Source organism: Netta rufina, assembly GCF_964035555.1.
Source record: "Netta rufina genome assembly, chromosome: 24".
In the NCBI taxonomy this organism is placed as follows: Eukaryota; Metazoa; Chordata; class Aves; order Anseriformes; family Anatidae; genus Netta; species Netta rufina.
The window spans coordinates 7,191,520-7,208,048 of record NC_140148.1 but is presented as its reverse complement, the minus strand read 5'-3'; the positions used below and the strand labels follow the sequence as shown (position 1 = coordinate 7,208,048).

General features: G+C 43.4%; 2 protein-coding genes across 2 annotated transcripts; both read right to left on the bottom strand.

Annotated features, from left to right (window-relative positions):
* Window positions 1–279: 279 nt before the first annotated feature.
* Window positions 280–4,806, bottom strand: LOC311218486 (uncharacterized protein; the record flags this gene model as incomplete). Its single annotated transcript, XM_084301166.1, is given in 4 exon segments — window positions 280–354; window positions 356–935; window positions 4,378–4,466; window positions 4,771–4,806. Coding segments are annotated over 4 exon segments (780 nt in total).
* Window positions 4,807–4,836: 30 nt separating this feature from the next.
* LOC311218485 (ubiquitin carboxyl-terminal hydrolase 42-like) lies at window positions 4,837–11,928 on the bottom strand (the record flags this gene model as incomplete). The annotated part of the gene is made up of 12 exons (XM_084301165.1): window positions 4,837–5,547; window positions 6,228–6,369; window positions 6,833–6,933; window positions 7,128–7,268; window positions 7,646–7,757; window positions 8,676–8,758; window positions 9,290–9,360; window positions 9,517–9,584; window positions 9,789–9,891; window positions 10,051–10,161; window positions 10,754–10,954; window positions 11,700–11,928. 12 exons carry the CDS (start codon window positions 11,926–11,928, stop codon window positions 4,837–4,839), a joined length of 2,073 nt encoding a protein of 690 aa, XP_084157291.1.
* Window positions 11,929–16,529: the final 4,601 nt, after the last annotated feature.

Genomic DNA, 16,529 nt, shown 5'->3' with positions numbered 1-16,529 from the left:
CAACGGCTAGCTCTGGAATATGTGCAAGCAGAAAAAATCTTTTAACCTAATCTGGAATGGTGTACGGATGTGATTCGAACTATGTGGTCCAAAGCTAGTGCTCTGACACAATTCAGCAAGAGCTTTCCTGTCTTCACTGATCAACCTAACAACATGATCCCCAGCCAGCTGGTGCTATCTAAATAACTTAGAAACTACCAGAAAAAAAAAAAAAAATGACATGAGAAGCACCCAGAAAAAAATTAGGATAAAAAATGCGGAGTATGCTGGAATCCTTGCTTACTTGGAATCCTTCTCTCCATGTTTATCCTTAGACTTCTTTTTCTTCCAGAACTTGTGATATTTTTGCATTTTTTTCACCACCTACAAGCTCCTTTTCTATCTTTCTGTCTTTCCTTTCTATTTCACTTTCACTACCTTCTGCACGGGTATATTTTCTTTTTCTGTTTCCTTCTGTTTCATTTTTCTGGCGACAGTTCTCCAAATGAGCTGACACAGGTGGAAGCGCATGTCTTTCACGAGAATGTCTTCTGGAATTTTGCTGAGGTACCGAGCAACGATGCAAGTCTGCTCGGGGTGTGCTAAAGCGACGTACATCTTCCTCTCTCAAGAGGGAACCGTGAGGCCATCTGCTTTTGTAATGATAATGCTTATGTGACCTGCTGTAGTAAGTTGCAGTCGATCTGTCAAAGGCTGAATTGCCGTGAGAGAACTTTCTCTCTCTACTGTCTCCTGTCGCATGAGGTGAATAGTAATCCTTGTAATAGCTACATCTTTCCCATCTCCGTGCTTCGTCTCGATAGTATCTTTCTCTGCTCCAACTTCTTTCCCCTTTGGGTCGGTAGTACCTATTGCTACCTTGTTCTGATCTTCCTCCGCTGCCAGATCTGTACTTTGAATATTTGACTGCTCTTCTGCCATTCTCAGGGCTGTTTCTTTCAAGAGGGAAAGATCTGTACCTGCTTCCCTCCCAGTACTCCTGCTTGTGACTCTTTTGCTCAACAAATTCCACGCTCTGAGAACACCTCCTCTTGCTGGAAGGACTTGCTTTTTGACTCTCCTTCTCTTCACTAGGAGCATGTTCCCTCTTTCTTCGGTAATGCTCTTTGTCAGTGGTTTTAGTCTTGTCCTTTGTATCTTGGCGTCTATCTGCAATAGCTAAGGAAGAAAGATTGTTAGAGCTACATTCAGTGTCAGACTTGAGAGAGGAAGTTTGCCGCAATTTCTCACCAGGCTCACAAGACTCTTTGCCATACAAAACATTTTCTTTTGAAATGAGGTCACGTTCTTTTGATCTTCTTGCTTTCTCCTTGTCTCCACGGTCATCACATTGGTACTGGGCGAGGTATTCATCATTCCCAGGAGATTTCGGAGGTTCCGCAACACTGCATAAAATAAAAACCCATTTCTCACTTCTGCTGAAGGACGTGAATATTAAGAGTAAAACCTTCCAACGTCAAACAAACAAACAAAAACCTCCGGACTACAGGAACCCTCGCAAACTTATGCCATTTAGAAACCTCTCCTGTGATTAGGACACCTTCTTCAGCTCCCAGAGAAAGTGCTTTTTCCCCTCTTGCTTCTGAAGCCATTGCACTAAAAAAGCAAACGCATCTGTCTCCTTCCACCTGCTGCTCTGAGAAAAAAGGCATAGGGGCGAGCGGGGAACAGCCAGTGTTTCTCCAGACAGTTGTAGTGGGTTTACGTGGCAAGGTTTTGGTAGCAGGGAGCCATAGGGGTGGTTTCTGTGAGAAAGATCTAGAAGCTGCCCCATGTTTGGGAAGGGCCCCATTGTTTTCCAGATCCGAGCCAATAAGCGATGTTGTTTTTCGCCTCTGTGAGAGCATATTTAAGACAGGGAAAAAACGCTGCGCCACACAGCAGCCGGGAGAGTGAGAGGAGCGAGGAACAGCCTTGCGCCAAGGTCAGTGTAGAAGGAGGGGGAGAGGTGCTCCAGGCGCCGGAGCAGAAGTCCCCTGCGGCCTGTGGTGAGGACCATGGTGAAGCAGGATGTCCCCCTGCAGCCCATGGAGTACCACGGTGGAGCAGGGTTCCACGCTGCAGCCCGTGGAGGAGACCACGGTGGAGCAGGTGGCCCTGCACCGATGGAGGCTGCCGCCTGTGGAAGACCCCTGCCGGAGCAGATTCTGGGCCGGACCTGTAGCCCGTGGAGAGGAGCCCACGCAGGAGCAGGTGATCTGGCAGGAGCTGCTGCCCGTAGGGGAGCCAGGTTGGAGCAGTTTTCTCCTGAGGGATGGACCCCGTGGTACGGACCCATATCTGGAGCAGTTCTGGAAGAGCTGCTGCCTGTGGGAAGCCCACGTCGGATCAGTTCATCAAGGACTGCATCCCGTGGGTGGGACCCCACAGCACAGGGGACGAGAGTGACCGAGAAGGAGCGGCAGAGAAGAAGTGCTGTAGACTGACCATAACCCCCATTCCCCGTTCCCCTGCGCCGCTCGGGGGGAGGAGGTGGAAGAGGGTGGATGGGGGGAAGGTGCTTTTGTTTTTTTTTCCTTTGTTTTCTCACTTCTCTTGCTTGTTAGTTGTAGGCAATAAATCTTACTATCTCCTTATGCCGAGTCTGTTTTGCCCGTTACAATAATTATTGCGTGATTTTCTCGTCCTTATCTCAATCCTTGAGCCCTTTTCACATATTTTCTCCCCATTCCTCTTTGAGGAGGGGGAGTGAGAGAGCGGCTGTGGTGGAGCTCGGCTGCCCACTCGAGCGGAACCACGACAGTCTTTTGTGGCGCCCAACGTGGGGCTCGAGGAATTTGAGATAAGGATGATAGTTAGTAGAAGTAACGGGCAAAAATATGTGCAGGATGATTGTTAGGAATGTACAAGTTGTGAAGAATTTAAGAAAGCAGTAACTGTGATATGTTAGTGTGGTGAAGGGACGAGGGGTGGTGTGTGTGTGTAAAATGTCCACCTTGTCGGTGCTGTGATGATGTTATGTTTATTTTGGTGTGGTGAATTCTTTTTCTTTTTGATGTAAGTGAAGTTTGTGAAGGTTGTTGTGATAATTGTAAAGTAAGAGTATGTTGTGAGTAGTCTTAAATATGCTTTTAACAGAGGCGAGGGGTGGAATGTAGTGGGTTTACGTGGCAAGGTTTTGGTAGCAGGGAGCCATAGGGGTGGTTTCTGTGAGAAAGATCTAGAAGCTGCCCCATGTTTGGGAAGGGCCCCATTGTTTTCCAGATCCGAGCCAATAAGCGATGTTGTTTTTCGCCTCTGTGAGAGCATATTTAAGACAGGGAAAAAACGCTGCGCCACACAGCAGCCGGGAGAGTGAGAGGAGCGAGGAACAGCCTTGCGCCAAGGTCAGTGTAGAAGGAGGGGGAGAGGTGCTCCAGGCGCCGGAGCAGAAGTCCCCTGCGGCCTGTGGTGAGGACCATGGTGAAGCAGGATGTCCCCCTGCAGCCCATGGAGTACCACGGTGGAGCAGGGTTCCACGCTGCAGCCCGTGGAGGAGACCACGGTGGAGCAGGTGGCCCTGCACCGATGGAGGCTGCCGCCTGTGGAAGACCCCTGCCGGAGCAGATTCTGGGCCGGACCTGTAGCCCGTGGAGAGGAGCCCACGCAGGAGCAGGTGATCTGGCAGGAGCTGCTGCCCGTAGGGGAGCCAGGTTGGAGCAGTTTTCTCCTGAGGGATGGACCCCGTGGTACGGACCCATATCTGGAGCAGTTCTGGAAGAGCTGCTGCCTGTGGGAAGCCCACGTCGGATCAGTTCATCAAGGACTGCATCCCGTGGGTGGGACCCCACAGCACAGGGGACGAGAGTGACCGAGAAGGAGCGGCAGAGAAGAAGTGCTGTAGACTGACCATAACCCCCATTCCCCGTTCCCCTGCGCCGCTCGGGGGGAGGAGGTGGAAGAGGGTGGATGGGGGGAAGGTGCTTTTGTTTTTTTTTCCTTTGTTTTCTCACTTCTCTTGCTTGTTAGTTGTAGGCAATAAATCTTACTATCTCCTTATGCCGAGTCTGTTTTGCCCGTTACAATAATTATTGCGTGATTTTCTCGTCCTTATCTCAATCCTTGAGCCCTTTTCACATATTTTCTCCCCATTCCTCTTTGAGGAGGGGGAGTGAGAGAGCGGCTGTGGTGGAGCTCGGCTGCCCACTCGAGCGGAACCACGACAACAGTGGAGAAAAACGGAAAAACATTCTATAAAGGAACACAAGTTCTCCTTGAGGCACCAACCTGCATCAGAGTGATATGCTCAGTGCTGATCATTAGTTCTGTTCGTGACACTGGACACACAGTATGGAATTGTACTAATTTAAATCCTTCCATTAAATACTATTAGTAGACAGATAAAACTGTAACGAACTTCCATAAAGTCTTGTCTTAATCAGACTGTGCTCATTTTACCTCATTTCCTCTGACAAGCTGTTCAGCTGGCTGGCTGTGAAGGACTCCGTGATGACTTCTCGATTGACTGAAGGCATAGCTCCAGGCATCTGCAATTAAAACGCACAAGTCAGCAGACAAAAAAATACTATTTGTAGTAGTACTGAGGACTAGTCTTGTCAGAATTTCTCCATTAAATGGTAAGCAAGACCGCTGTGAGTTGTATGCATTATCTACACTTCAAAGATAACCCCAACTCACCCCCCAAAATCTACTTCATGAAACTTAGGAATTTTTATCTCAGCTGAGCTTAAGTTGACAAGTTCTAATGTAAGCGCAGGTCTGCAAATTCTAAGGGGATAATACCACAAAGTCTTACGATCACGTGTGTGCTGTGTTTTCTCAGTATTTCACCTGAATTAGGAACACAATAAACACTCCCGAATACATCGTAGGTGAGAAATTCTCGATGGAGCAAATCTATGTTTCAAGCGATCCATTTGTTTTAGAAAAGAACATCTCAGAAGGTTTAACAGGTTCAACTCGGCAAGTGGAATCATCAAGTTTCAGTCCGTTTTCTTTAGATTCATTAACTAACCTAATAGCACCATTTAGTGAATCTGTTTTTGGCAGCTCATGCTGGGATCTTCCTTTGTCAGCATTCTGACAGGAAGAATTGGAATGCTGCAATGTACGGACTACCTTTCCAACCAAAATTCCATTAGAGGACATTGCATTGCAATTCCTTTGAAATAAGCCCTTTGACTCCTCCTCAGATTTTCCTGAAGATTCTGCACCATAAGGGACTGTGTTATCAGAGCTGAGTTTAGGATTTTCATTCACTGTTGGCTCCACAAAAATTTCATCAGAAACTTTTTTGTTTGTTTGCATTTGCTTCATTTGCATTACCGAATTTGTAATTGTGGATGAAGGAACAGCCTGGTAGAGATCTTCATCCTCCACAGCACTGCTAAGACAGTCAGGCTGTGACACAGTCTGACGAGCAGGCAATTTATTGTGAATACTGATGGTGATCTTCTGTTTTCTTGACGTATCAGTAATTGAAGGCCTGGTAATTGCCTGGTTCTGAACACAGGCCATTGGTGGTGCTGAAGATGGCCTTTTTAGGGTGACACCAGTGGTCTTTGTGTCCTCTTTTATGGATCCATTTCCATTTAAACGGCTTGAATTCTGTATTTAGAAAGAAGAAATTGCAAGATGGATTAACGCAAACACTGCATGTAACATTTTCAAACACAAAACTCTCCTACTGAGTGTTTCTACAAATGGTCTTAACACCTCAAAAGAAAAACACACTGCCCTTTAAGGATAAATACAAGTCCAATAAGCGTATTCAATTCCTGCTTTTGGTTTACTGCAGATTGGTATCAAATTAACATCATCTTTGAAAACCAGCCAAGCAACTTAACATTACCTGCTGCTATTCCCAAATATATTTATTTTCCCCTTTAAACATACCCTGAAAAGCCTGAAGTAATCGTTCTGGTGCTCAGGAATAAGACATTTAGTTTTCCCTGTCTTAGCTAAAGTGACGAGGATAGGAAAAACAAGTCCTCTTTTAAATGATTTGAGGATTAGTACACTCTGCTTAAATAGTCAAAGAGCGTAGCTCTCTGTGCTTTAGAAAGCTGTCTTGGAGGTATAAAGTAACGGAGTCGCATGGCTGCACAATTTAGCAGTAACCACTGTTTGAATGACTCTGGCTGTAGCATGAGGGCTGTGAAGAAAGCTGCAGCGTGGGAAGGAAAACAAAACTAAGATGCCGAAAACCAAACAAAAAACCCCACACCAAACCCCAAACCCACTAGCAGTTTGGTGCCGTTATCTGCCCTCCCGCTTCCCTGAATTACCTTAATCATATGAGGAAGAAGTCGTGGTCCCATAAATCCAGCCTGCTTACTATTAGCCCCCTGCTGACCAGGAGGGAATGAACAGGGATAAGATGGTGCTGGCAAGTAAAACGCACGTTCTCCAAGTGTCAAATCATAGCGCCTTCAGAAAAGAGCAGTGATCGTAGTTTAGTTTTTCTTTCAGCCTACTCTTGGATTAAATCCCATCCTATAATTTTAGAGGAACAGCTCATACGATATGGAAGCCTTCTCTACAGAAGGCTTCGCCAAGACTACAAACTGAAAAGTAGAGAACAGTCTTCCTACTAAGACTATCACTTGCACAGCAATAATTCATTCTTACAGCACAGATGACCTTCATTTCTCTCCTTCTCTAAATTAGCCAGCTACAGATAACACATAGATAGCAATTTACACAAGTGCTGCAGTTTAAGGCCAAGCAACAAAAGATAATAAACGACACAGAGAATTTCAGGTTAGACAGAACTGAATTAGACAAATAATAATCTTCTCCCGGGATAGCAAGAAAAACACTTGCAAAACAGAAAAATATCAATAACAGGAAAGTAAATCTCTTCTGAACACATTTTAAGATTTGTTATTACCTGATATAAAAAAGTATGTAAGCTTGCTGACCAAGAACTCTTTTAATGTCAGTACGCACTACTTTAGCATCATTCATCTGATACCAAAGTCCATTACCAGCCTGCAAATAAAGACAACGATTTCTTTAGGTGAATTGCACGTTTTCCAATTGAAATCACGGATAGGAACAAAATACACACATGTCAAATAAAAATATAATGAAATCTTTTTCCCTAGAAACAGTAGCTGCTAGTCATGCTTTAATTGGTTTGCCAGCACAACCTTTACCCTGTTAGAAATGCTGTTGACTTCTACCTTTACATAGCATATATAGTGTCCTGAGTGACAGCTGACACCGTGATGTACCAGCACCGCGTATAAGGCATAGAGCAGTGGTTCTCCCATTGACTGCGACATGTAGGCTCTCAGGTCCAAATACTCCGGATATTTCACCTCCTAAAGAGACATCAAGAAGATAGAAAAATTATCCCAGAGTACTTCGTGGACTAGCCAGAGAAAAACACTTCCAAAAAACACAGACTAGAATTTATTTCTAGAATATATTTCTAGAATATATTTCTTGATTCACTACAAATAAGTCTTCCCATAAACAACGTTTAAGACTAGAAGTTGCAGAGAACTGTTTCCTGATGAATCAGCCTTCTCAGAGGAAAGCATATGCTTCTTGTCAAGCAGGAACTTTATTGATATTAAGAGAAAGAATAAGCCATAGTCGTTAGTCTACAATTATTGTCTGAAAATATTAACAACTTTCAGCTTTGGGGGATGTCCCATTACACAATGATATAGTTGCATTACAGTGGTAAATATACCTTGTTGATCTTTCCACCTGTGAAATCTGCAAATCTTTTCAGTGATATTGTGAGAACCTTGGAAGAACGGTGTATGGTAAATCTCTTGGACGCAGGAACCATCTTTTTACACCTTAAAAACAAGCAGAGATAAGTGTTTGAAGGCATCTTCTTTTTTCGCCCCCAAAACAAACTCCTTTTAATGTCTCACGCATGCCTATGCTATTTGAATGATATTTACTTGCATAATAGGTTGGTCTTTTTTCTTTTCATAAACCCATGCACTGCGTGTCAGGTTTGTTAATACACAGAAGAAGGTAAATTTTCCCAACAACTCAGAGCATAGCGGGAACAGGAATCTCTCACGAAAGGGTATGACCAGGTTGGATGGCAAGGTACCATTTCTTGGTCTACAAAAGTGGCTATTTGAACTCCAATCCTGGATACATTCTTTCAGCTTTCAAGGGAAACACAAATACTGAAAGCGGAACGAGAGAGCCTTGGTCCCCAGGACTAGAAATTGCAAATAATCTCCAACATAGGTCGACTATCAACATCAAAAATACAACAGAAGCACATGGTCATTCTACAGGAGGGAGACATTTAACAGTAGGAAGTCTTCATGTACTGAGCTTGTCTGGAAAGACACTGAAACCATCTGCCATCCTTTGAAACAAAATAGTTCAGTTTGACACATTGCCCGCTCCAAGGTAGGACCTACAGTGTAAGCAGTGAAAATTAGCCACTAGCCCAGAGAACAACGGAAACTGGGCAGTTTACATCAAGAAAAGTACTGTCGAGAGCTAATAAATAGAAAGAACAAAAGTAGCTCTTTTTGAATTCTGATGGCAAAATACAAGCCAGAGAATTGCAAACCCATAGGGAATGCCTATGAACAAGACTTCCCCCCTCCAAAGAAACAAAAACCCAAGTCTTTTATAAACTTCCACAAAACTTGTAAGTAGATCCAAAGTTTAGAGGTAGTCCAACAGAGTCATGCAACATAGAAAACTGACATCTAGGATTAAGACCTAATTCGTCAAAATCTTACTCGCTACATTTATAGCAATTCTCTCCATCCAGCTCTTCAGGTTTCACAAAGAGTTCCAGAGCTCTGCTAACAGACGAAACCGCCTAGAGCAGCGAGAAAGAAGAGCGCAAAGTCACCGTAATTCAAAATTCCAGAGACATACTAGTAGTTTATAAGAGAATCTTACTAACATACTCAAGCGATCTACTAGGAGCACTGTGAAGAAGGAGGCAGAAAGAGCATGCTCAGCATTGACCTCACCTGGAAGGCATTTGACTTTGGAACAAATACTTTTCCAGTAGCCTAGACAGCATCTACAGTGTGCTTTGTCATCAATACTGGGGACAAATTCATCAGTCTAACAATTAGATGTATATTGAGGTAGAACAACAAAGAAGTATGACAGCATTATAATTTTTGCAGAAAGAGAATTTTTTCCCCTTAAACCCAATGCAAATGTGGAGACTATTTACATGGGTTCCACGGAAGGACAAAGTCCAATCCACTTCCTTAGCACCACCAAGCTCTTATGTTTTAACATTATATGTGGTTTGGTTTTTTAAGTTAAACAAGTTTAATTTAGAAAGTTATGCATGTACTTAAACATCATGAATTATATTTAGAAAACATCTTACCTTTATATCCAAAGTGATATCAAGAAATGCCTCATACGTATCCGAAACTGCTTTGCAATTCAAGCACTTCACTGGAAACAAAATATAAATGCTTAACATTATGTGAAGGAGACTAACTGTCCAAATTCAAGTTGTTGACAGATACTACTTTAGACAAACTACAGACTGCTTTACTACCGACAAAAGACACAGATCAGTTCTAAGGACCGGAATATTTTTTCAAGTACCTCTCGATCTTAGAAATCCTCCAAATATTTGATGAATGATGGTGGTAGCTTGAGAAGATCTGTCCAATCTGGAAATAAATTATAATCAGACCTCAGAAGATTTAAGGCACAGAGTTAACTCTTCAAAGAGTTTGATGAAAACCAAGGATGATGTAGACTTTCGTTGCTGATAGTAAATAAGGCACTAAAAGGTGCTAGAGATCATTTTTGAGAGTAAATAAAGGACTAGAAGGTGCTAGAGAATGTATGAAAGTGAACTTGTTTATGCTTACTCGGTGCTTCCGTTCAAGCACGCTTCCTGCATAGCATCAACAGTATAGCGCAAGAACTCGTGTGCGTCTTCTTGACTGCCAAAACGGAAATGTTGTCCTATTCCTAAATAAGAAGATGATAGTATTGACCTCATTTAAAAATGAAATCATTCTTGTATTTCTAAAATCTCTCTTCATTTGAGTGTTAAAACCACTTATACACATCAAATAATTATTTGAAGATTACAAGCTATCGAAAAGAAACACATCTGAAGCCACTTACGACTGAGATTACTGATAACATGCGTGGGCTCGATGGCATCAACAGTGCAACGCAGGGCCTGGTTAATGTGAGTCTCCATCGTGCACATCATGCAAAAATCTTGTTCACGACCTGAAGAGTGAAAGAACAAAGCATCCCAGTCCAGCGAAATATCCATAACTACAAACATCTAAGTACAATTTAAACTATAGATACAATATCCACTCTCCTTGCTACATTCTATTCTCCCAAGATGCCAATGTCCCAACAGTCTTGTAACATTTCATTTCACACAACTTTACAGAATAAAAATATCCACTAAGCCTGTATTCAAATGCATTTTGTGATGAGAAATCTAAAAGACTACTGCAAAGTCGCAGTTGTAAAGGCTGACAGGAATGTGAACTCCACAGGCTGCAAAATGTATTACTCTCTAAAATTACTACCAAATGCATTACTGTCCAATGCACTTCATTATTCCCATGAAGCAATAAATGATCCTTTAATAAAAAAACAAACAAACAAACAAACAAATAACTAAATAAATAAACCATGGTGCATTAATTGCACTCCATATGCTATTCGGAGCCCACTGCTAATACAGTGCTCAAAGCCAGCTTCTACAGGTAAAATCAGGCAAATAAGCTTATCTCACAGAATCACTGCTGTTCTTTCACCTTCAGAGCTATCCAACAGATTCAAAATACTGTTAGAAAGTACTCACATGACTGGCTGTGCTCAAGAGAAAGCATGTAATTGGCAAGTGGGGGTGTGTAGGTCAAACACTGTAGAGTAGCATTAAGAAAACATGTGTTGCCAAGATTGTACAGGCCAACTCCAACACTTTGTGTTTCTCGCCAATCCATACAAATCTTCTCAGGTGGAAAAAGAATGCTCTGTGGCGGAGCAATTCCATCATTAACGACTGCAAGAAAGTTAAATTTAAAAAGAGATCTTGTTTGTTTGTTTCTAAGAAAGGTATTTAAAAAAATACTATTCTGCAGGAGCACCTAGAGGAGCTAGCTACAATCCAAACCAGAAAAACTTATTGCAGACAGCTTTAATACCACCAAATTCAAATTGGCTGGTCAACACAATGTTTTGGGGAAAAAAAAAAAAAAAAAAAACAACTTTAGTCAACCATTTTAATTTTTCTAAGGCAAGGCTAACTGCCATTCTGTTTGTAGCACCTAATGCCAAGTTCCTCTCCATCTATAATCTTTAACCTGATTAACTCAACTACTGTTTTTTTCCTTATTATAACTTAAACCACAAACTTAGACTTGAAATTATACGGTAAAAACGTAAAAACTAGGAACTAGGAATGACGGTACCCCTACAGATACCAGATTTTTTCCTGAGCAATGTTATCCTTCAAAAAACCTGTGAAAAATGGAAGCTGTGAATAGCAACAATCAAACACTTTTCTTTGCAAAACAGAAAAGACATGGAGGAATCTGTGCATTACAAAAAGCTCCCCATATTTCTCTGTTGACTGTAAATATATCAAAATTAATTTCTGTAACATCAGTCACTTCAGTTGCCTTAGGAGATTCGCTTTTGAAGTCTTTGTTCACAGTAGTCCCCTTCTCTATCAGTGCAACAAGTAAGAACTGCATTTTCTACTTTTGCTTTGAAGAAAATGGAGGCAGGATAAAACGCACACTTACTTAGATCTCTTGGGGCAAAAGCCTTAGATTTTTCAGATGATCTACAGTAAATAGCACCTCCACGTCCTTGGGCCACAGAGACTTGGCTTGAATCTTCTGCAGGCACTATCCGGCCCCAGTTGGCGGTGCGTGACATCAGTATTTTAGTACTTGGTTTCTTGGATTTGCCAGACCGCCTTGAAGAGGGCTTTTTAGGCTTTGAAGATTTGGGCTTCTTAGCTACGGTCATTGTTCACATCTGCAACAGAGACAGAAGTTCTGGCTGATGTAAGAATATCAAGAAGCATTCCAAGAAGAAAAGAGTAACAGAAGTCCTGTCACTTAATCTCAAAGAAACAGCCTTAAGAACTAAATCGCTGGTATGAATGATTTAAAAAGAATCCCCAAACTAAACACACAAAGTGAAAGTTTCCATCTAAACTCTATCAGTATTACTTTTAGCTTCTGCAGAACTAGTGGCTGATGCCATTTCTTTCCCTTCCGTAGGATTTTAATCCATTACAACTCTGGAGTCTTTTTAATATAAAAATGTAGAAGACATTCTCTGAGGGGAATCAGTTATTTATTGATTTCCGGAGTTTCGCAATTATCTGTTAATTAGTACCTATGATCTAATAGATAATTGTTGCAATTATCTATTGCTGGCATGAGTAACGGAACACTATTACTTCACTGCCTGCGTTTTTCTGTTTCGTCTGCACAAAGGTACCCAGAACTCACTGCTACTTTTCTTCTGTCTTTCCAGGGCTCGCCCTCTACCTCACTGTCTACTGCACCAGTCATGAGGGGTTTGTTGTGATTCTATAATGAGCCTAGCTTTTAAATACACCTTTTCTGGGCGTCACTTGGTGATGGCAAGTTAATTTGTGAGGGCTCCTCAGTCTACATCAAGCGGTCGCTTTTTCCAGGTGAAAAAGCGGAGCTGTAAGTGGCAGTACACTAAAGCCCTGGCATGCTGAGATCCAAGAGGAGAGATGTTTGGCCCTCCTTTTCACTCCTGGGAACCATATACCTCAAAACCCACAGAGGATGGGCTATATCTCAGAGAAATCTTGGGAAAGGAGAGCATGAAGAGCATGTTTGCAAATTTATTTCTCCCTGGGCTTCTTCTGCTTCTCCAAGAAAGACGAGTTTGAATATAACTTTGGCAGCAGTACTTCTGGTGTTTTACTCCTACCACATTTAAAACTCCTACGACAAACTGAAAAGTTAGACTAAAAAGCAGCTCTTTCCGTTCTACTTTCTAAAGTTGCACGCTTTCCTCATGCAAAACAACAGGGGAATGTAAGCTAGAAACGGAAATGCTGAATGTAAAACAAAACAAAACAAACCTCAGCCCTCCAGGACAAAAGCCAATAACTGCTACAAAGTCCTTTTTAAAATGCTGATTAGGTTTCAAGGTGATACCGCTTTAAATAAGCGTAGTTGTCTGTCCATAGGCAGAAGCTGAATAATGACAGGATGAACTTCTATACTTCATGTTTTGTTACTGTCTTACTGTAGCACACAGGGACTTGTTACCTTTAGGGAAACCACTAACCTCATGGAGGGTTTAAAACATAAGCTAGTTTGTTATACCAAAATGACGGAGAGAACAAAGCATAAAGTGCTTTCAGATTTCTAGCACGCCTTGATTGCTGTCCATTAAACTTCAGACACGTTAAACAAAACACAGTAAATAAGAAAACTCCTAGTCCCACAGCTGGCAAATTGTGTGCAGAGGTTGTAATTAGAATTTTTTTGCCTTGACATTTTACATTTAAAATTGATTTTAAATCCATTCTATACACACTTTCCATTCCTGAAAAAACAATACGCAAACCTGAAAAATGCATTTACATGAGAAATGAAGTCGTCTTTGTCCGATTGGAAGACTAAGGTGACAGCTCCTGGGCTCAGGGATAAGCTCCGATCTTCACCAGTGACAGCTCCTTTTTTAGGATTGAAAGGGAAAATGTTTCAGCAACACTTTGGAAACATACTTAAGGGACAAGAAACAAAATCAAGACTGCAGTGAGAAGGAGAACAGAAAAACAATACTGGGGAAAATGAAAGGGAAGGGAAGGGAAGGGAAGGGAAGGGAAGGGAAGGGAAGGGAAGGGAAGGGAAGGGAAGGGAAGGGAAGGGAAGGGAAGGGAAGGGAAGGGAAGGGAAGGGAAGGGAAGGGAAGGGAAGGGAAGGGAAGGGAAGGGAAGGGAAGGGAAGGGAAGGGAAGGGAAGGGAAGAAGAAAAAAAAGAAAAAAAGAAAAAAAGAAAAAAGAAAAAAAGAAAAAAGAAAAAAAGAAAAAAGAAAAAAAAGAAAAAAAGAAAAAAAAGAAAAAAAGAAAAAAAGAAAAAAAGGGAAGGGAAGGGAAGCAAAGCGAAGCGAAGACCTTGATCTTTATACTGACCAATGAGATAAGCCTTACACATTTTTAAGTTTATTTTTGACAACTGATTGAGGTGTTACCAGGTATTAAGTACGATTCAAGAGCAAATATTAACACTAGAAAGAAGAAATCCGATCCACCACCACTGTTTCAAAATACATCCATTTCTCATTTGGAGATGACGTCTCTCTGACAAGATAGTAGAAAAACTGTAAATACCGATAGAGCTTCCTCTCCCGATGTTCCATATACATACCGATGCTGTTCCTACATCTATGCTCTGAGCATAAATTTATGTTGGCATGAGTGACAAGAGAGGGTGTTACTCCTCTCTTTGTTTGCCTTGAGAGACACACCTCTTGTCCATTGAAAAGTAAATTCAAGATTCCAGATCAGTTAAGACAGTTGCTATCCCCCCATTCAGAGTTCTGCAGCAGCACTGTTCAGATGTGTTTAGCAGTCTCTTTAGAAAATGTTATCACTTAGGACCTGCTTCTCAGTAGGTCCACGTTTGGCCTCCGCTTAGCAGAGAGTCAATCCCAGCTTAAGCTTTCGTACAAGAGCCCCTTCACGAAACGGAGTTGAACCCTGACATAACTGAGTTGAACCTTTAACCTTGAAGCTTCCTTAAAGAAGAAAGCAGCACCCAGGCCAGGAAATAGAAATTAATCGTCACTTTACCCTGAAACGCAGTGGGCTATTCTGTGCTGGCAGGATTGCTGCCGGGCTGGCCGACGAGGCGGCGGGCAGCTCCCCGGGGCCACAGGGCCTGGCACAGGGAGCCGCCGGGGGTCTCCAAGGTCTGGGAACAGCAGCAACAGCGGCAACAGCAGGGACAGAGGGGACAGCAGCGACAGCAGCAGCCACCTCAGCCGGGGCCGTCTCCACAACCGCCACAACGGCCTCGGAACGCCACCGAACTCGGAGCTCCAGCGTGACGCCTTTTGAACCTGGCCGCGCTGCTCATGGCTAAAACCAGAGCGTTTCCTCCGGCGTGTGTTTACTGTCGGTGCCAGATCGGCCCTCACCCCGAGCTCTCCCTGCCGGGAGGGCTTTGGGGTTGGGGTTTCCCTCCCGCCGCCGCCGCGGGCAGGCCCCGCACGCAAGGGGTCCGCGCTGGGGAGCAGCATCTCACCCACGGCAAGAGACAGAGGGCACGACATGAAAAAGCCCCGACACGAAAAAGCCACGGCATGCAGCCGAGGCGGCGGGGAGACGGCTCTGAGGGAGCTGACACTTCGCCCCGCCGCCCTCCCCTCCCGGGCCGCCCCGCTGAGCCCCGTGCGCCTCAGGTGCTGCGCTGAGGGGGTGGCTGGCTACTGAGACAGCTGCCCAGGGCACTGCTCATGGCACCGAGCCTGACGGAGGTCAACAAGTGTTGAACAATGCTCTCAGACATCGGGTCTCACTTTGGGGTGGTCCTGTGTGGAGCCAGGAGTTGGACTTGGTGATTATTGGGAGTCCTTTCCACCTTGGGATGTTCTCTGATTCTAGGTCAGCAATTCAGTAGCTGATGAGAAGTGTGGAGTCATTCAAAGGGAAGAGAGAGCACAACACTTCTTGTTTGCAGAAGCGGCTATTTGGTAACCAAACCGATGATTCCTTTGCTTCTAGAGCAACTAACAGCAGGGATCCGCTTTACAATAGAGGGAAAAGAGTCGTTGGCATGTCATGTGAAGTAAGCTTCAAATCCCAGAGGATGATTTTGTTGGAACTTTATTCAGCTGAAAACACAGAAGCCTTGCTTTTGCTTGTGTTAGTTACAGCTCCAGTTTACTTTGGTTGGGAGGGCAGGCATTCCAGGCTAATGTGCTGTACCTGTTCCTTCAGCTCATTGTCCATAAACGGAGGAGCAAATGAAATCAGTTTAATCTCCATTAAATGCAGCAGACAAAGCGGAGTAGAGGGCGATCTAGCACTTAATTTTTCCTGTAAGCAGGAAACCCAGAACTCAACAACACTTTTCAAATCTTGTCCTGCAGTAAATGACCAGCTGAGTGAAGCTTGCATTTAGAGGATGTGCTCCTACAGTAGACGGAAATAGCTTTTCCTCTTCACAAGTGCAACTGAGTGGTGGACTGGCAGCTACGTGGTTAACTAGTTGTGCCAAAGGGCTTGTGTTGAATGCACAGAAAAACATGCAGGTCCCAACAGTAAAGGGTTGTCTGTAGGCATGACACTGAGTACAGATGTTGTCTGCAGGTTCGTGCAGAGTGCACCGCGCCAATAAGCACCCAGAGTCGGAATGCGCACGAAGGTCTTTTAATTATATAATTACTTATAGAACTCTGCAGAGTCAGGTACTTGGCCATCTTTCGCAAAGCAAGCATACCTCTGACTCGAATCACCGTCATTTATACACAGGAAACTTGTGAAAACTCTCTCTTTGGCTCCTTTGGATTGGTTATTACAGCTCACCTAACTTATCTCCACTGAGCTTGTGCATTACAGAGGAATACCG